The following is a 21,910-nucleotide window of genomic DNA, read 5'->3' as shown; positions in this document are numbered from 1 at the left end:
ATGTAACCATAATACAAGCATGATCTTTGAGAAATGCGGAATGGATTGAACATTTTTAAAAAAGATTAATTAATTTGGTCTAATTTTCAGATGTACTATGAAAGTGAAGTGAAATTCCAAAAGAAAATTCACATGAACAGATTTTTGGAATGAGAATCAATATTGAACTTCTTCAGAGCCAAACTAATTTCGTGATTGGAGGACTTGTTAATCAGAGCTCAGAGTTTAGAATAAAAAATAGAAAACAAACATTTGTAAAAACCTACCCAGTGCATAAACTGTGGACCATCTAGGGTTTATAATCCAAGAAATGCTGTCCAATCTATCGGAAAGACCAGAATGACTCTCAGCAAAACTTATTCTTGATCTGGTTTCTCAGCTGGCACGTCCTTATTCTAAACACACATTTTCAACATCTTGTTCAGCCTTTGCTTATAAGATATTATCAAGTTAGAAGAAAACCAATTTGAAATAAAACTGCAATAAGATAGCCAAATTCAAATGCTTCACATTGGATAGAAATTATTTAAAATTTCAAACTTTATTTGGGACAGAAATATAAAAATAGATACATAATTTATTTGTGCAGATGGAGTAACACTTATTCTGTAGAAAGGAAATAAAAATATGGTAATAAAGTTAGTGATTCTACAGAACCTTGTAGTAATTATTGCATGATAATTATTACACGGATGATGAATGGATGATTTATTCGTGTCTCCTATCATAAATGAAATGTTTTAATATGATATTGACACTTCATCTGTCCAACGTTCAACACAAACATTTCAGTAAACAATGAATATGCTTCAAACATGAATGTCTTGATCAATATCTGCACAAATTACAAGATGTTTCATAAAATAGATCAAACTGATTTGAGAGTGGAAATAGAACAAGAAACGCTACTGTTCAACAAGACAAGAACCTCAATTCGAATTAGGCGTTAGCCAAGAGATGGCAAAAAAGTTAATGTGGATATTTTGTGGAATAAAAAACATGATTTGGAAATAATAGAACATATTTTAAGGCATTGAACCAGAGGGACGTCTGAGAATTCAACTGAGTCAATCTCTCATTAGCTTCGTATCAATTTCGACTTCTGATACAGTTTAAATGACTCAAATACAACAATTCAATATCACCGAATATATTAACATTCGTTGACAGCAAAATTGAGCCTGTTGCAGAGTTACAAAAAACATTCAGAGGGAAAATTGTACATTTTAAATTCAAATATGAATTTTATTTCTGCGATTCCCATTCATGTCGCCTTAGTTCATGGTAGGTTAATCTATTTTTATTGAATGTTACTCTACAAATAACAGCTCTCAATCGTCTTCAATTGATTTCCACCCATAAATTGTAGGCTACAAAGAAATAGATAAATTGTATTCTAATGAATCATTCAATTAACAGATTTGTTCTGAATCAGATTCAAAATAATATACGCACAACGAAAATTATATTTTAAATTTTAGATATTTGATAAATTTTTATCCGAATCTGTTTAAAAATACTGGAAATGGTATTTTAGCCTAATAAAGAGTAACTTAATTTTCATATTGTCGGACTTTAGATAGTAAAATTTTATGCAATTAGTTACGTCACAGAGGGAGGATGACTCTAAGAGTCTAGGCTCTCTAGACCCTAGTAAGATTACAGCCAAATGAAAGAGAAAGATGGTCTGAGTTCTGGAACGTCCGTCTGGATTTTGTGTCATTTGCTCGACTCATTTGAATAAAATTGATATTTGTGTGACAGTTTACCTTCCTCCCGAGACACGAGAAGCACTCCCCAGTCCTCTGGTGCCGTCCGTTGTTGCTTGAGTGTCCACCCCTGACACAATAAACAATGCGCTCGCCAGGGACTATTGATGACGACTGAAACACAACACAAACTCTATTAAAAAACTGCAATTTAATCATTTATAAAAAAGCTAATTGAAATGCAATAACTGTAATTGATTACATGAATGAATGAATAGAAAACATTCAATTGTAAAGGTGACAGTTGACAGAGAAAATACCAATAATTAATCAAGTACAAGTAAGGTAAGTAGAAATGATTTACCCTAGCAGGGGCGGTTCTAAGACTCTGATCTGGGGTGGTTGTTTTTAATAGAAAGCAGCATTTGAGTTTTATTTTTCAATGTTGATTGGATTTTTAGATTAGTTCATTCAAATGAGCCCAGTTTCCATTTGATACGCAAGACGGTACTGTAAAGACGGTACAGCTAAAACTGTATACGATGTTTTTAATAAATTCTATTAATATGCTGAATGGATTGATTAATATTTAAATTTTAATAGTGATGAATGCTTATTTCGAATCCAAGTGAGCTGGATGACTCATTTTCATTGAGTGACAATATAAACTAAAATGTTCATGACACAAGAGAAATTTTTGTAACAATAGTAAGAGTATTAAGGGGCAATCTAAATATAGTATAGAGTATAGCATACAATTTTTCTAGATGGATGAAATTAAAGTAATTATCCACATTTTTTTGGAACAATTGTACATGAAATAACTTTTTGGTCTGCTAGCAAATTCGCATAGCCATCTTAAATTTTAATATTAGACCATGAAGAGGACAATGGGAAAATTAGTAATTTATCCTCAGGCAACATGTAGCTCACAGTACAGTAGACTTTGGGCATGATTGAGAGATAGTAATGCATATTGAAGAAACATCTTTCATGATATGTTTGACAAGTTTTCAAGTTAATTATCCCTAACGAACTAACAGTAGTAATGATAAGACTTGGATGAAAATGGTGTTGACAGTCTGACAGATATCTTAAAACAATAACAAATTGTCAATGTCTCAGAGATTTTAGTTTTCAAGTCACACCAAACAGACAGACAGACCTTCATGACTTGTTCAAACTATAAAGACTGCAATCAGCATTCACAACTGCAGTTTGTGACTGCAACATTGTTTTCACACTTCTAAATGCATCAAGTGTAAAATACCTAGTTTCTCCTGCACCACAGATATTTGAAGAGTATTTTATTACGATGTACAGCACATTAGAAACTTATATAATTATCCAAATTGATCACATTATAATCTGTGTAATCACTCAAATCTCTTTTCCAGCCACTATTTTCCTGTTAAATGCGTCTAGTCGTTAGGTTGTAAGGGGTTGAGCAATATTTTGATTATTACACCCAAAAATATTGAATAAGGAGTTATCTAATCAAATAGATCAATGAAAGCTCTCATAATAACGAAGCAGACAATAAGCTTAATGATGATTTGATTGTGTTTGTGATAAGATAAAATATTAAGTTCATTCTAACTCAAGAGATAAATCATCAACATCAAAAGTAGTAAGGTGAATCATTCCTTGTTGACAGATACCACGAGGGTAATAATGGATAGAATTATTGAAAATGCTTTCTAGGCTACGAGACTACTTTCTAGGCTTACGAATCAGAGAAAGTCAAAGATAATCATAATAATATTAGTATCAATATGACGACTTTGATTATTGAATAACCGGGTCGAAATCCACTAAAGATCGCTTGACTACAGTAGGACCAGAGACACGAATTGAGGTCATTAACCCTAAACTTACGGATAGATTAAATAATTCAGTAACCTTACTGCAAAAAGTATGTGAACGTTTAAAAGAGCTAATGGAATATCTCACCGGAAATGAGCCGATTCAAATCGCCACTGAGAATAACGAACTGAACTGAACTAGAGGCAAACCAGTCAGGCTAAACTAAAACTGGCGAAGGTCGAGGCTTCGGCCGACGCACACTGGCCGCCATCTTGGATTGTGCGAGCTGCGAGCACAAAGATCGATAAACAAACGTCACACTCGCTCGGCCACTCGCCTTCGCCTAGTCTAGCATTCAAAATAAACCTTTCTGGCACACCAAACCAAAATGCCAAACCAGAATAATCGCAAAACGGTCGTCGGTAGCAAGTTTACTAGTGGGCAGAGGTTAATGATAGACGATGGAGATAGTATGGGCTGAGAGTGTGCGCCTACAAGTTATTGACCTAGACCCAGACGGCATAAATAGTTCACAAAAGATGCATTCACATGGTCAAAACAAATCCAACACCACAAATACGAAAAATATCAGTAGAATAGTAGAAAATGAAGCGACTTACATGTATGTAGTTTAACAAAGAGGGAGACTGAAATGGCGAGCGAACGAACAACGGACGGGAAGGCACGTTTGCCTGCCTTCTTCCCACTTCCCAGCGTTCAACAAAACTAAACTACCACGGAACCAAAGCAAAGCAAAAGCAGAGGAGTGGTGAGGATGACGACGATGAGGATAGATAGAGAGAGAGCGCTCGGCCCTCTCACTCGCTCTCGCTATTATAACAGATCACCAACTTCCCCTCTTCAAAAGGAACGACTACGATACAGACGAACGACCTTCGAAGGGCCAACAACTCCTTGCAAGAAAATTATTTTATTTTTCTCTATCCCGCGGATGCAAGGATCATTGATCCTTCGCCATCACTTGACCACAGGCTTTAGATCTAACGTGTTTTTGTGTCTACAACAGGGAACAGTATCCACTTAATCAATCAAGTTCATCCGTAAATGACCGATACAAATAATATTTAATACTGAAAAAATGTTTTTAATTTGTGTTTAGAACAGAAAAGTAGCCGAGTGAATGATTAAATGAATATTGTGACTCAATAGATATATATGATTGCTCATTAAGGACCAATATTTAATATTTGTTGTCAGAATTGGAATAAAATGGGATGAAATAACAATGAGAATGAATGAATGAATAATTTGAAATTTCAATGAATGCATACAACTTACGTTGAACATAAAGAAATTTTTTACAACAATAAAACAAGCAAATTTTGTTGATTTCAAGATTTATGATGATATCTAATTAGTTATTACTATTTCTAACAAGCGAATCAACAGTTCAACGTCATTTTTAGAAACAATTTATTGAAAATAATTCATCCAAAACCCATATTATTTAGTTAACTTCATATTCTCAAAATAAATACAGTATATCAGCCGATTTTGATTAAATAAGGAGTCATAATTTGAATGATTTTGACACACTTTATTGAAGAATCAAGTATCAATATTGGATCAATTCCAATAAAATATCGCAAACACAAAGTATCGACTCTAAATAATTCAAATGACCTATATATTTAAATATTCTTAATCTCAGCAATAGTTATGATTAGATTTGAAATGTAACTCTTGTTTACTACTTTTAAACAAGCTTATCAATAATGACGTCACAATTTTCAAAAAGAGTTGGTGAAACAAATATAGAAATCATTTAATGCTTAATAAACTTGCAAAGTATCTAATCAATGCCAGTAAAGAAGTAAATAACCAAGTCAGAAAGATACAAAGAATACCTAGATATGAGAACCCTGATTTTTTCGCCAACGAATTTTTGATAATTCTGTTAAGAAACTTCTGACGTCAACAGAAACTTGAATTATCATCAGAATGTTTCGTTACAAGATGCTGTATCTCTAGTCCAAAACTGCTGGCAACTCGATGTGCAGTAAGCAGTAAAACTTTGAAAACTTTTAGTTCTTGGAAAAATCTCTATTTCTTTTGGCTACATCTCAATAGTTTTACTTGGAAATCTTCATAGGCGCCGACTCCATGGGGCCCAAGGGGCTCGAGCCCCCCCAAAAATTTAGTTGAGGGGGCGGAGCCCCCCCAATAATTTGTTGAGAAGGATAATTACATTTTGCTTGTAAGTTTAAAGCATCGCGTGATACGCTACTATAAACTCTTTAAACAGTACTAAACCAATTACTCTCAACACAATGTCATACTGTGTTGTGCTTTTACGAACTTAATACGATGTAAAACTGAGTAAGTTTAGCCAAAGAGATGAGTGTTGAAGCATGAGGGTAAGGGGAGTCATAGATAGTTATAAGAATTTGGAACTGTGCTGCGACGCGAACCACTGTTATTGTTATTGTCTACTTGTTATTGTTATTGTCTAGAAGGCGTAGAGGGCGACGACCCGGTAAGTCAAACAACCCACCCCTCCCCGCACACTCATGCCAAAAATTGCGCCACTGCTCCTGCACTCACTCTAGCAGTGTGTCCAGCCGTAGTACATTTTGCGAGGGATATTTTGATAATTAGTACTTAATTTTTCCCGGGCTGGACACACTGCATTCTAGTCTGTCTTGTGTTGTGTAGTTGTGATAGTTGGCTAGTTGCTTCTTGCTTGTCAAGTGAGTTATGACACGGTCGCGTTCGCGTATAACCTAATTTCATGTGTTGACGTGTTGTTAGGGCTGCAATTGTTAGAATTGTGCACAGTATGTAGTGTTTTTAGAGTAAGTGTTTATTTTGTCGGCTTCTGCATTAGTGATTTTTTTTGTAGCCTATAATGGATAAATTCATCACTAAGAAGCCTCGCATTGACACTGCAACCCCGGCAAATGTCGAAACAACTGCTTCAACATCAGGCGTGAGCTTTTCACAGCAAAATACAAAACCTAATGACAAGCCTATTGGAGGAAGATCGTTCCAGAAGTCTTGGGTGACTAAATATAAATGGTTACAATATGACGCAACAATGGATAAAGTTTTTTGTCAGACCTGCAAAGAGGCAGAGGCCAAGGGCCTTCTCCAATTGACTACCAAGAAAGAAGATGCGTTTACTACTGTTGGTTTTTCTAACTGGAAAAAGGGATTGGACAAATTTCGTACTCATGAAAATACGTCTGTGCATAAGGAAGGAGTTTTAAAACTTTCATCTTTAGCAAAACCAAGTGTAGCCGCTCAATTAAATGATCAATTGAACAGTGACATGAAGAAAGCCCGTTTGGCTCTTGAAATTATTTTTACAACAGTTAAGTACCTTTGCCGGCAAGGTTTGGCCATAAGAGGACATGAAGATATTAACTCAAATTTTTTGCAATTGCTAGAACTTAGGAAAAAAGACGTTCCTGAGTTAAAAGACTGGTTGGGGCGTTCTGGGTATAAATGGATCTCACATGACGTTCAAAATGAGATAATTGATATATTGGGCAAATCTGTTGTGCGCTCAGTGCTAGATAAAATCAAGAATAGTGAACACTTTTCAATTATTGTGGACGAAACAAGTGATATATCGATTCATGAGCAAGTGTCATTTTGTGTTCGAACTGTAAGTGACGATTTAATAATCAATGAAGACTTTATTGGTTTATATGAGACTCCTAATACCGAAGCACAAACTCTTTTCAAAATTGTTAAGGACATTTTTGCGCGGCTTAATTTACCTATTGAAAAATTGAGAGGACAGTGCTATGATGGAGCGGCAAACATGAGAGGAAGATTTAAAGGCCTGCAAAAGTTACTTTTGGATATTCAGCCCCAGGCACACTACGTGCACTGTACAGCCCATAGTTTGAACTTAGCAGTGCAGGACAGCCTTTCTTGCCTCCCATGCATGAGGGATGTTATGGCCTTAGCCAAAGATCTAATAAATACAGTTAAGGAATCTAACAAAAGAATCAATTTATTTAGAAACATACGCCTCGAAAGTGAAAATGATCAAGCCAATCTTCGACCACTTTGCCCGACCCGATGGACAATGCGAGCTTCAAGTATACAGAGGATTTTGAAAAACTATGAAGATCTCCTACAGTTTTTTGAGATATTTTCCTCAACAGACAAAACTGAAGCAGGTTATAAATGTGCGGGTTTTCTTGAATCTATGATACTGTTCAGGACTTATTTATTTTTGAATTTATATTGCCATGTAATGAACGTAGTAGAAGAAGTTAACGAAAACATTCAGAGCCCTCATCTAAGTGTAACTGAAGTGGAAGGCATGTTTAAAGGATTGATTAGCATTTTAGATGATAAGCGAGATGGCTTTGAGGAGTTTTGGAAGTCGTGCTTAAAAAACAAATTTTCACAAGTAGAAGAGCCTGTGATTCCAAGGAAACGGCGCGTTCCAAATAGATATGAAAACGACGGAGCCAGCTCACCACATAACTTCAACACCCCAAAGGACTACTTCAAAGCTCTCTACATCGAGGTGTGTGAAACGGTGCGATCTTGCATCAAAGAACGCTTTGAGTCCACGGGCTTGTCGCGGCTCGTTGCGGTCGAAAAAGAGTTTTTGAGTGTGTTAGTGGCGAACGAAGAAGGTTCAAGTTTCGAACAGTCGAAAGATTTTTTTAAAAATGACCTGGATGTTGAAAGGTTGCAAATACATCTAAACATGTTAGCCGATATTAATAGGCAAAATAATTTAAAAATGAAATCAATGCGTGATGTAAGGAAATATCTTTCACAAGAGCCAGCCATTAAAAAAATGCTGTCAGAAGTGGTTAAAGTGATCAAGCTTCTTCAAGTAGTGCCAATTTCGTCGGCAACGGCAGAACGCTCTTTTAGTGCACTCCGTCGACTGAAGACGTATCTGAGATCAACAATGGGACAGAAACGGCTGAACAATTTAGCAGTCCTTCACGCCCACCGTGATGTCCTGGACGAAGTTCACTTGAGCACGGTGATGAACGAGTTTATAAGCAGCAATGAACTCAGAAGGCATACTTTTTCAATGGTATAAGGAGAAGGACATTGGCCAATCAATGGATATGTATGTAAGTTAAACTGAATTAAATACAGTAATTATTTTATTCTTCATACTCTCTGTATTTTAAGTAAGTAGACCTAGGCTTTTTATCTTCTGAAAATTTGGCTTTTCGAGTAATATTAGATATTCTTTATGCTATTTTTAGTTCATTAATTTTGCTCATTTTTATTTTATTTTAGTGTGAAAGAGTAAAATGTGATTTGTTTCTGCCTATATTCTTTATACTGCATAATTAAATACAGCGTTTTAGGTCTTATAAATTCAAAATTGGTCCATGATTTAGGGACATTGGCCAACCAATCAATATGTATATATACATATTGGGTTAAATACAGTAATTTATTCTTCATACTCTCTGTATTTTTAATAAATAGAAAGAAGTAAGCTTTTTTCTTCCATAAATTTGACTTTTTGAAAAATATTTTATACCAGTAGTTAAATAAAGCATTTCTAGGCCTTATAAATTTAAAAAAAATTTGTTGGGGGGGGGGGGTTGGCGGACCACCCGGTTAGGGCCCCCCCAATAATTTTGACAAGTCGGCGCCTATGGAAATCTTCCAAGGTTTCTGTACAAGACTCAAGGAAATTGGACGAGAAAAATACCAATATATCCAACGGGTATCTATAGTCGAAGAAATTTATAAGGGACAGCGGATGATAATCCTATTTGCAGAATTAAATAATATCTGCAGGAAAAACGCGATTTCCTTTCGTATTCAATCAGATAGTCTCTTCTATAGTATATTGTATGTTTGTATTGCAATATTTTTGAAATTCCTACATCTTACTTTGATAACTTTTCAGAAATAGGCCTAACGTAGAATTACTTTGTTTGAGTACCGTATTTTACAAACCAGTTAGAAATTTATAAATGTATTGATCACCTATCACTCAAGTCGATAAATCTAGAGGAAACAATATAATTATTATTCCAACAACATAATCAAAATTCAGTTTCGATTTCCTGGACTACGAAACTAATTAGAACAAGCGGAATTGGTTTTCTAAACTGAGATAACGAATGACTCCTCCGTTTTGTAGAACTATTTTTGATCACCGAGCTTATCACAATCCAGTGTAATAAAATGCCTCTGAAGAAAGAGCTGCTCATAGATAGGTTTAAATAGTTGATATTTCTATTTAATGTTTCTTATACATACTTCTAAAAACTATAATCTTAAACAAGTTCACTAAATTTCATTTTCATTCTTATTCATCGATTTTAAACAAAGCAATACTGTTCCAAAACATTACAACACATTGCAACTACATAACTCAGACACTAAAAACTCGACAATTGAGTTAAAAAATCACATTTCTCAAAACTGTATTGTCAAGGTAAATATTTCACCTGCCATTATTCATATTATCATGAACTACCGAGGCAAACATTTCTAATAATTATCGAAAATGTAATTATAAAATGAGAGTTGATACAATTTCGCCTCATCTTCTAAAACTTCATCGTTTCTTCAACATGACATTTCACTGGTTCTGTTGGAATTTATTACACATTTTCAAAATTGAAAAAGACGAATTTTACATTTTCATTATAACATGTAGTGAATCATAGTTTTCTGCCAAATGTTTTTGATAATACTGCAGTAGATTAAATTTATCAACAAATCCCTTTCCACAAAATTTTCTAATGTAAGACGTATACTTTGGCGAAATCTTTTATTGAACAAGAACCCTAATCATAATAATTTTCCACCAAGTTTATCTATGAACAATATTTTGCTTAATTCGTTCTATTCATCAGTGTGAGAAACGCGACGCATTCAATGAGATTTGTCATCCTACCCATATAAACTCTGACGCTTCTTCTTATGAAGATCGCACTAAAGGAATCCCTAAATCCCACAAAATTCCCATGAAAAATACATATTTTGGCAGAGAGTCATCAAAGTTGCGCAAACTAGAAAGCGATGGATTGAAGAGGAACGAACGAACAACGATTGAAGACGAAGATAGGAAAGGATTCTCTTCACATGAATAGACCAGTGGAAAGGAAAGGAAAGCTTAGTTGGTGAGTGAGAGGAGGAGGGGGACTACGCTACTCAAGCCCCCCCACCCCCTGATGACGTCACCCCAAGAGGAGACGTCAGACTCTTTCTGCGATGCATCCACGTGCGCTTCCATCAATATGGCGCCTCATCCCCTCTCCCCCCGCCAACCACCTCACCCAACACGTCGCGACCCCAATCAATGGCACTCGGACCTTTATTATTGCATTGTGCACTAATATAACGTCGCCAACCAAACGACAAATGAGTGGCCAGACTGCACAAATAAAACGAATATCATCTGCGCCTTCTATGATGCATCAAAATAAAATACTGTGAAAAATAACATGTGAAGACGGATTGTCTGCTGTTCATTCAGAAAATGTATCATCATTAGTAATATTGTACTGCATCATTCATTAATTTCTTTATCTGTTTCACTAGCCGTTATCAAGTGAAAACAGATAATAGAGACGTGAATAGTAGAATAGATAAGAATAACAAATTTAATTATTCATGATGAATAAAAATATTAGTTTCTTGATTAATTGATTAGGAAAAAATTAAATAGGCTATATTGTCCAAGATAGAATTAACAATGACTGATAATGCAAGTTTCAGGTTTCAACTTATGAATGTTGTTGGCTTTTATAATGTTTGTATTAGTACGTTTAAAGTACAGTAATATAACTATGCTGACTGTACTTGTAAATAGCGTCTATATGGTGTTTATGACCAGCAAATATAGTATATTAGACAAGACATAATATATTATACAACAAACAAATCATAATGTATGCGAGATAGAAAATATAATAATGAATCATGAACTATCTACCATAATGTACCTGGTTGTAACACTAAAGTGTATCAAGATTCTAGAAACATCTACGAATGCACTTCTAGCTTTGATAATAATGTTACCCTATCGATGAACTAGTTAATACCAATCGCCTTAAAAATGCACAAAATAATAATTTAAAAACAGTAACAAACCATAATTCTTATTTCTAATCATTCATTGGAATTCATAAGAGATAGTGCCGGTTGCACAACAGCCGGTTAAATTTTAACCGTGATTAATTCCACGAGACCCAATTAGAGAAGCCGTCTTTTCAAAAACGCCTTCTCTGATTGGTTCTCGTGAAATTAATCACGGTTAAAATTTAACCGGCTGTTGTGCAACCGGGCCATAGTGGGTTGAATGTTGAAAGATAATTTCCTTTCCTATAAAATCATAAATAAAATATTCCAATTTCTTCTTTCCAATATTTTTACAGTATTGAATTGAACGAAGTTGGGAGCCATCAACAAAAGCTCAAGTGGACACTATAGGCCTACTAACTATTTGAAGCCCACGCCAATATACACGGAAACGAGACAAAGCCACATCGCACACAAGATCGGCTTACCAAGTGACTGCTAATAATTGCACAACTCATGGCCAAGCATCAGTTCAACGTCGAATACCAATGCCCTCATTGCTCCAACAACCAATATTTATACTTCAAGACGGAAAATAATATTGTACGTGAAGACCGTTTTCACTTCAATCTAAATTTATGATTTTAGAAGTTTCACTTTCGATTATAAAGTTACATAAACGATTATTATTTATAAAGATTATGTAATCAAATTTGTATAGTGATATACTTTATATTGCCAATTTAGACATAACTTTCAATTGTAATTTGAAAGGTTGATGAATATACACAGATTTGTTCTGATGACTAATGTTTTTATGAATTTAATTAATTAACTCATCCCATTGATAGCATTTTTTGCAGCATAGATGTTTTATATTATGTAATACTTATGCTCCAGTTCCTTCAAAAATTGTTAGGTGACGAGGGATACATTCAAAAATGAGATTTATAATATTGAAAATGTAGTGATACTATAAATAGTGAACAAATTGTAAATATAAAACGAGAATGTGAACTATTGACCTACTTCATGAGACAAAGTTGAAGCAATACGTCATAAACAGATCAACAAGTGGGAGACAAGCAGCCTGATCAATAACTGGACGACTAACATTGAATCTACAATCAAATCCACAACCAACGAAACAAAACTCAGCCTGAACAGAAAGATTGTTATTAATTTTAAGATTTAATAAAATGCATTTATTTTTCAATTTCAAATTTATCTAGTAAGCCTATTCCAATACGTTTTAATGAGCAAATAAGATTCTGAATTCAATGTTGTTTTGAAAGTGTGGAACACTATAATCAACGTTAAAATAAAAACTAACTGATTGAAAATATGTGTCACGATTTTCATGTTAATTGAATAAAAGTACTAATTCAAAGATTCTTCATTTGTAACTCAAAAAATCACATTTTCTAATATTAACTTACTTGTCAACATACTTGAAATATATAAATATTTATTCAAATAGTTAAATACTGTAAATCAATTGAATGAAGTTAATTTCTAAAATCTTGCGAATATTGAATGGAGTAACTGTGACATTATCTATTTTTTAAAACATCAAGAATATATGCATAGCACATCTAATTTGGGAAGGGAGCCAATAGTGATACCAATTTAATAGGGAAGGGAGCGAAGATATCATTATTTCCTTGTCCATTCATAGAAATAAGAAATTATACTTTAACAAAGTTACGGAAATTGAGCCCTACGTTATCTGAATAACATAGTACAGAGATAATAATATTATATAGATTTTTTCTGATTATATTCCAGCCGTCATCGGACTATTAATAACCCTGTGGTTAGCGTGAAAGTCAATTGGTGAAAAGTAAATTATTATGACTAATTCCTATAATTTACGAACAGTCTATAGACATCAAGAGAAAGAATATTACACCAATATTGGCAATAATGATACACCACTGTTCCAATACTTGCAAGCTTTTCAACATCCACACTTGTTCAACTTACGGTTGTCAGGAGGCATGCGTTATGTTGCCAATGTAGCATGCGTCAGGGACAAAGGTTGTGACAGGGAAGTGCCAGTGGCAAACCAGTTGAAAGTTGAAAGAGAAGTTGAACCAACAAAACAGGATGAGTCACAGATTACACCAGTGAAAGGCTAGAATCGATCACATGATCACAAAGGTCATCATAACTCAACATCAGTAGGTTTTGTTCTCCGATTCACAACTACAATCAGAAGCTGAGAAACTAATAAAAATTGGAAAATTCAGTACGGTATTTGAAACTGGAGAAGGGACCATTATTAGTACGTTCGCAAATGTTGATATTATGCAAATATCACTGATTCATCATGCAATCTAGTACAAAAATGTTTCTACTTCCTGGATTCATAAATTATTTTTCAACCAATAACCAACCTCCATAAGAATACCATACTACTGAAAATAATAGAATCATCAAAAAACGAAATATTTGACTCATGTTTGTTATTTGTTGAGCTTGTAATACTTAATGATGACTTATGGAATTGAATGCAGACTAAGGACAGGACACACCAATTTCCAATATGAATTCAGTAGAAGTTATTTTATGTAGGACTATGGCAACATTAACATGATAACTAGCTTATTTCAATTAACATTCAGTTTTCTATTTCTACCGAGGAAATTAACTATTTGCCAGATCAAATAGTTATTATACAGGGGAAAAGTATGACACTGCTATATTATGTTGATAGAATGATATTAATTATAATGTTAATGATGATATAATTACCATCATTGCCATTAGTGTTTAATGGTTTGGGAATAAAAAATATTAACATCTAGAGAATTTTTAATGATTAAATTTTCGCTTGAATCCCTAAAAAAATAGCAATTTTTGAGAACAGCAGATTAAATCAACAAGGAAACATTGTATTAATTATTAATTGGGAAAAAGCATTGAGGAAAGTAAGCAACCGTTGTGTGAGTGATATGTATTCAAAGTTCATGACCTTATAATTCACAATGAATAAAACTTTGATTTACAATAATCAAAATTATAATTTACCCGTTTCTTGTAAACAAATTTTGTAAATTCGAAAAAAACGCAATATTGTGTCCTGTCAATTTTCTCTTGTCAATATTGTGCAATCAATAATAATTTCTTTGAATAGGTGCTTTTAATTGGGGCAATTGAATTATTTAGGATGTAAACAATTGTTTTCTAATGGTAACAATTTTAGGGGAAAAATCAAAATGAAAATTTCTTACAGGACAAGGTTACAACAGAAGTTGTAGCAAACATACCAATATATTCCTGTGACAAACACAATTGTAACAATGGAAATTAATTACATAATGTGATAAAAGCATACATAACATACTGATTATGACAACCAGTATTGTGAAGTATCAATCGCAATATCTAAATTCGCACTTTGGTCATATTTTTCATTAGACACAGCTATTTCGAAAGTAAATTCGTATAAACACTCAAATGAATTCAAGAGTTCAATGGCCTCCTTCAAAATTTACGACATGATTTATTCATGTAGTAAATGAGAGAAACGTCGACTGACTTAGAAGTAATTAATGAATAACTATTCATATTTTGAAACAGAGACAATTTTTTGTTTACAACTTTACAAAAACAGAGAAAAATGTAACTTGAATCTGCAATTGTAACTCTGAACATTAGAAACTTATTCAATATAATTCTACAAAAATAATAGATCCAATTAAAGAAGCAATCTCTGTACTGTAAAGGAAATGAAAATTTGCGTAGTAAATTCTTTTACATGATTTAGAAAGAAAGTCTTCAATCTAAACCACTTGGAAAAAACTACCATATCATGTATTTAAAATTTCATGAATGAATTTAATTACACATTTTGCCTGGATCAAAAGACCACACCTTTGTGATCCACGAAAATCTAATTCACACAAGTATTAAGTGAGTAAATAATCAAGTGTGAATGAGTAGCACTCTGAGTGATCTTTAATATAAATAATATAAGCAAAAAGACTTTGTGCCGGTTGCACAAAAGCTGGTTAAATTTTAATCGTGATTGAACCCACGAAACCCAATCAGAGAAGCCTCTTAGAAGCCTCAGAGAAGGATCTTATCAAAAAGGCCTTCTGTGCTTAGTTCTCGTGAAATTAATCACGGTTAAAGTTTAACCGGCTTCTGTGCAACCGAGCTTGAATCAATAGCCTATTTGAGATTGACCAATCAACATAAGCAGAAAGAAAACAAATACATATTTTTTGAATGAAAATACTGTATATTGACAAGAATTTCAGTTTTCAGTATCAAAATTCTCAGTAATAATGAAAAAATATTGACAAGAACAATTTTAGCTTCCAGTATCTGAAGTATCCTTGTCTCAATGATAATGAGCTTACGTGTGGTTAGTATCATCATAAAGTAAGGAAATATTATTATTGTCAATATAGATTAAATCTGTCATCTCTGGTCTCATTCAACGTTTAATATTAAAAATGTCCAATTTATTGACCTACAAGCGCTATTTGGACAGTTCAATTCTTATCAAGGCACATGTGCATGAACTGACAAATAAGTAATCGGATAGGCTTCCTTCCATACTCCACCAATTCCATAGATTTGAGTGAATTCAAAGAAGATGACCAAGTGAAAAACAAGAAGAATGATTGGAATTGTCAGACAATTGTATTTATACAAGCAAATAAAACAAAGGAAGCGGCTACACATGTCGTTCACATGAACGTTGTCCGAAAATAAAGCAATGTACGTTGAAAGACTGCAAGCAAGCGAGCATGGCTGGCTCTCTTTGTTAGAAGGAACATCTACAAATAGAAATATTGGAGGTCGCTGTGCGAAATAATACTTCGCTCTCTTCCTTATGCATTGTGTACCACGTGACCAATGCTACAAGTGACTGAAATAGGCCATTTATTCATACGAAATATATACCATTAAAATTATTTTGGAAAACATTTCAATTAGCCTGAAAATTGTTATGACTGACAATGAAACTTTCAAAAATTGTCTATTAGATTGGCAAAATTTACAAACTTTATTTTCAGTTCCGGGTTAAAAAAAATACAAACTGAAAGGGAAAATTGCCTTATAAAAACAATGGACTATTGTGTTTTCCAGCACAATTATTTCGCAGATAATGATTCACAGAACTGAGAGCGAGATGAACGTTATTTTCGAGTAAGAAAATTGTTCAATTATTAAAATGAGTGAGAAAATTACAATTTGTTAGGGAAGAGCTGTTTTTCCAACATTGACGACAGAGTAATAATATAGGCTATAATATGATGGATGCATCTAGTGATTGTTGAGCACGAAAAAGTGACATTAAATGAAAGTAACGAAATGAATATCAACAATAATATATTGATGTATCATTATTATTATATTTTATTGACATTTACTCATTAAACTTGAGCTTTAACATTGTCAAATGCTAAATTATTCAATTAATTCATAATTTTTGGAGGAAAAGTTGAGGAAACTGGGGAGCAAAATGCGTTCTATATTTATAGTACAGCCATTCTATTGACATTTACTCATTTAAACTTGCGCTTCAACGACTTAAAAATTGTCAAATGCTAAATTATTCAACTAATTCATCGTTATTGGAGGAAAAGTTTCAAAAGCTCAGCACAATACTGTCAACAATGAGGAACAAAATGCGTAATCCCTAATGAGTGAGAGTGCAAAGATTCGAAGCCAGTAGTTGAATGCCCCTCAGAGACCGTTCGGTGATGGGTGACTACAACGAGTATTATTACTACAGTATGAAAATTCACGTGTCAGATCTGGATAAGGAAACATATATAACGGTTAGAAGCCGAGAAAAAGGAAGTGAGGAGTGAGTGAGGACGCGGAAGAATCCCGACATCGGAAGTTATGAAGACCCATAGGAATGAGCATGCGGGGCGGGGAGGAGCACCAAGAGTGTAGAGGTGAAGGAGAAAGGTTGAGGGGGAAAGAGTGAAAAAAATTAATCTACAAGAAAGAAAAATGAGAGAAGACCGAGTTGAAGAGAGAAACACTAGTAAGTGGAGAATAAGAAAGAGTTAAATGCAGAGATGAACGTGAGAATAATAGGAGTGAGTGAGCAATAAAAGATAATAATAACATAAATAAAAAGAATAATATAAAAACACATAGAATGAGGATTATGGAAGAAACCCCAGAAATATTAGAGAAGCTGGAGTAGAGTGGAGTGGATGTGGAGGAGAGAGAAAAATAATGAAGAAAACCAGAAGGGATAAACATGGAAATAAATCATCGGCCTAAGAACCTCAAAAACAAAAACTATGAAGCAACTCTGAAATTAAAATGAAAAGATGGCCTATGAAATGATCTCTGGCAAAATTAATCTAAATATAAATTACTCAACTGCAAAGATACTCTCCGCAAACACAGGAGACAACTATTACAAAATACGTCGAAATTTCCAATCTCCGATTTCTAGATCAGACCAAAAAGAAAAATGATGAGGCAACTAAGAAATTAAAATGAACATAAATTGCCTATAAAGTGATCTCTGGCAAAATAAATCTTCAATTATTCAACCGCAAAGATAGTAAGCAAACAGAGAAGAAAATTAATAAAAACTAACACGAAATTTCCTATTTCTAGATCATAGGCCAGACCATTCCTGCGTTGATTGCAGCAATTAATTAAAACAATAATAAAAAGGAGTATAATTATAACACTGTTATTCCGAGAGAAGAAACAAAAGATGTATGATGAAATTATGATAAAATATAAACTTAGAAAGATGATGCGCCAGAAGAAACTAAAAAGCGCCAAAGTTGAAAATAATTTAGCGAGTAAAAGGAGAATCGGAAAAAAGAAAAGCCAGAGAAGAAAAAATAAAAATAGAAGATTTTTGTCTCGTCTAGAGATGGGTAGACGAGGCGGACAAAATAGAAATGAGAAGAAACCGCAGAAGAATGTAAAAGGAAAAGAGGTGGTGGTTAATAACCAAGGAGCGATTAAACCTTGGTATGAACTTGGGACGAATTAGAGAATCCGCGTCCGAGGAAAAACGGTCGACAAGCAACGGAACAAAGTCATTGACCTTTGCATTGGCCAAGATGGACTCAGCAACCAAGACCTGTGCCGCGCAGCGCAGCGCTGAGACAAGGAATGCGATGGGAACTGCAAGTTGGAACCACTCAAGGTCGCCGCATTGTGTTCAAAGACCCCTCAGATCCGATTGGCAATTGACAGAACAGAGAACACTGCAGAGCAAAGCACCTGGACAGGGGCCCGTTCAATTCACTCACACACCTGCTGCTCGGAAAACACCCTATTATGGCGAATCCACCTTGCTGTATTCTCTATTCTGTACAACCATGGAATGCTATGGAAAGATGAGCGTTTGCAGTTTAGCTCGGGGTCTTGATATTCAAGTGTTTCAAAACTATAAAATTCCAATAAAATATATATTTTCAATTATTATGATATTATTAGTGTGCACCAATAAATACCACAATGCAAAAGTACCATTTTAGAACAATATAAAAGCATTTTCAAAGTTGACAAACTAAAAACATTGAGCCTGCTTCTGTGATTAGTAGCCTACTTTTTTTACTAAGGCATGTAACTTGACTTGAACAGTCAATTTGTTGAAAATCTAGTAAGGATGAGCAGATAGTGTGATTGGCTTTACAAATTCAATGTTCAAAAATATTTTATACTTATTCATTCAATATGCATTTTAAGCATAACTTATAATTAGGTTGAAATATTTTAAAGATTTTAATAATAAAAAGTACTACAAGTTTTTATATTGTTTTTATTAATATTAGGTCTATGTGAGTTACTATAGTATCATATTCTACCTGGAATTATGTGGTTTAACTTTTTTTTAGTAAATATTAAGATTTTCTATAATGCTTGTAGCATTCTATAAAATAGGTACTTCCCAAATGTCCAATGAGAAGATCAGGATATAATAAAAGCTAAAGAATGAAAAATGCAAATAATGTATAGAAAGATTAGTTTGATAAAAATTACCACTACTAGTGGTCATTATCAACACTAGTGTTGGATATAGGCCTAAACTATCATTTTGAATTAAATGGCGATAAATTTAAAGTAAGTTGAATAAAATGCAATTCAATGCATTATTGTGACAATGGCAAACAATAAGTAGGGTAGCCTACTACCCTACTTATAAAGCTGGACTTGAATAGGATAGAATAAGTTTATCGCAATACTTTTGCTATACAAATTTGAAATGTTCATAGAGATGCATTCCACCATTCGTTCTAACCCTACCTGCATTAAAAGATAATAATGCAAAAAAATTGCTTCAACGTAATTGCAAGTGCTATATCTCACTGAATACGTAACAGCATTCATAAACAGAAGGCTATGAAAATTATTAACATACAGTCTGAGCGTCCATTCGTAATTTATTCTTATTAGGAAATCAATCAGCTAGGCCAATGCTATCACCTTGTCCCACTTTTATTTTGAGCAGGCTATCGTCACTACTTGTTTACGAAATTCAAACGTATTAAACGAATTTGACTCATCATTCGAAAGTGAAGACTAACGCCGAGAAATTATGTAGCAGGATGTATTATTTCATAAATTTCGATTGGAACAAAGCAAAGAGAAGCAAGAGCTGGCTGACAGATACATCAATACCGTATTTTTCTTAGCGACACAGCCAATCAGTTCAAATTAAATAAGAATGTAAATTTCTACGGTGAAACGTTAATTAAGCTATGATTCTAAATAATATTAACATCAACAAACAATTACTGGAAAATATACTACTTATACTTTCCAATCAGGTTTTGTATATTGAAAGTAGGCTAAGCATATATAAGTTTATTTTCATCATAGATTATTACGCAACATTTATATTTAACAAACAAAATGTTATACAGTAATAACAAAACTGAGGATGCACATAAAATTGATTATGATCGTGAAAAATACAATATTATACGCCTTGGAGTGCTTTGCATCGAAAGTTTGCAACTGGAAATTTTCGATATTTCCTGAAATTATTACGGTATACCTAGATCGCCACGTAAATAATTTAGAGATTATTGCATCACGAGCTCAAGAATGACTAATTATGAGTAGTTCATCTGAATAATAGGGAATTTCTGCAAATGAGTTGTCACACCCTACTCCATAATACTCAAAAATGAATAGCATTTATTATGAATTTGACATGAATCCAATCAAACATTTAGTTTAAACAATTATTTCTAAACTGTATTAAAATATAAAAAGGAATAGGCTAAGATTTATTATTTAATTGTAGTTAGTAACAAACTCTTGAGAAATTTCTAGATTACAAAGGAATACGGAAGTACGATACAGTAAGCCACTAGAAAAATCACTGCGTGTTTGTTATTAAACATATAACCAAAATTTTAACCTCCTTCAACAATTGCAAATATTTTGAATAAAATAATTTATACTTTTCAATGCAACATATATTATAAATAAACAGATACTTTGAAGAGAAACTCAAATTTTCTCCACTGGATTGAATCGTGGAACCAACACCTAGCTTTTCAAGATACTCAAAAACTTTCTAGTTTCTACCTCTAAAAAGCGTTACTTCTTTAAAAATTAAAGAATGTGTTAGTTTATTCTTATATTGCAACATTATGTTGATATAATATTGGAAGCAAACCTAAAAATATTAAAAAAATGCAAGCGAACTTACGTGATTGTGTGGGTAGAGTTGTGAATGCAGTTCTTCGGCTCAGCCAGAAAGTCGTCGGTTCACGCTTGATAATGGAGTCTCGTACTACTCTAGTCAAAATAGGTCGAATAGTGTTTCAAACTGTATTTTTACGATAAACTTCAACTATTACCGGAAAATTGTGCTTTGAAAAAACGTATTGATCTGTTATCATCATTCTATAAACAACAGAAGAGTTATTCTATGAAATTTATTGGAAAACTATTTTTAATGTTCTGCTATTGAGTAAAAATTCATTATTCTTTTTCCCGCCAGAGTGCAGCACCTTACAAGCTCGTTTGAGCACCATGTTTGAAATGTGACCTCATTCTTTATTTTGAAGTAGGTCAAAAGACAAAAGTTTGCAATAAACATCAGCATAAAGAAATAAAATAATTTGAAAAATGCAAAAACAAATCTTTTGGAGTTTAAATAGCCATTAGATAAAATAAGTTATATAACCTGGAAAAAGAATTGAATTGATGCGATTTCTGGCAACTTAAAAATATAAAATAGAACCAAAATATTGAACCTGAAAGCTAATTAGTTTAATGGTTTATTTTGAAATTAGGCTATATTGAATCGACTAGAGATTTTTAAAAACGTATTCTGTTAATAAGCTGAAGTATAAGAAATAGTTTATTGTATAAGTAATATATAAAATAGTGCCACAATCTAATTTCTATATACCATCATAATTATA

General features: G+C 33.4%; 2 protein-coding genes across 15 annotated transcripts in view; one reads left to right on the top strand and one right to left on the bottom strand.

The window, feature by feature from the left end:
• Positions 1-21,440, bottom strand: part of LOC111058000 (eukaryotic translation initiation factor 4 gamma 2) — a 38,167-nt gene extending 16,727 nt beyond the window's left edge. The window contains exons 1-3 of one of the 14 annotated variants that reach the window (XM_039423198.1): positions 21,190-21,440; positions 1,770-1,883; positions 267-395 (exon numbers count right to left, since the gene is read on the bottom strand). In XM_039423198.1, the coding sequence (XP_039279132.1) occupies positions 267-289 (23 nt within the window). In that variant the 5' untranslated portion in view covers positions 290-395; positions 1,770-1,883; positions 21,190-21,440. Of the gene's footprint in view, positions 1-266; positions 396-1,769; positions 1,884-2,979; positions 2,999-3,616; positions 3,636-3,662; positions 3,799-4,135; positions 4,349-10,389; positions 10,594-13,502; positions 13,522-21,189 lie in introns of those variants that run through there. The other 13 variants (XM_039423202.1, XM_039423200.1, XM_039423197.1 and 10 more) reach the window with 13 other exon arrangements.
• On the top strand, positions 5,623-8,795 carry LOC111052623 (zinc finger MYM-type protein 1-like). Its single transcript, XM_039423211.1, has one exon. It carries the CDS (start codon positions 6,385-6,387, stop codon positions 8,557-8,559), a length of 2,175 nt encoding a protein of 724 aa, XP_039279145.1. The 5' UTR covers positions 5,623-6,384; the 3' UTR covers positions 8,560-8,795.
• Positions 21,441-21,910: the final 470 nt, after the last annotated feature.

Source organism: Nilaparvata lugens, chromosome 3, assembly GCF_014356525.2.
Source record: "Nilaparvata lugens isolate BPH chromosome 3, ASM1435652v1, whole genome shotgun sequence".
Classification (NCBI taxonomy): domain Eukaryota; kingdom Metazoa; phylum Arthropoda; class Insecta; order Hemiptera; family Delphacidae; genus Nilaparvata; species Nilaparvata lugens.
This window is presented reverse-complemented; position numbering and strand designations above follow the sequence as displayed.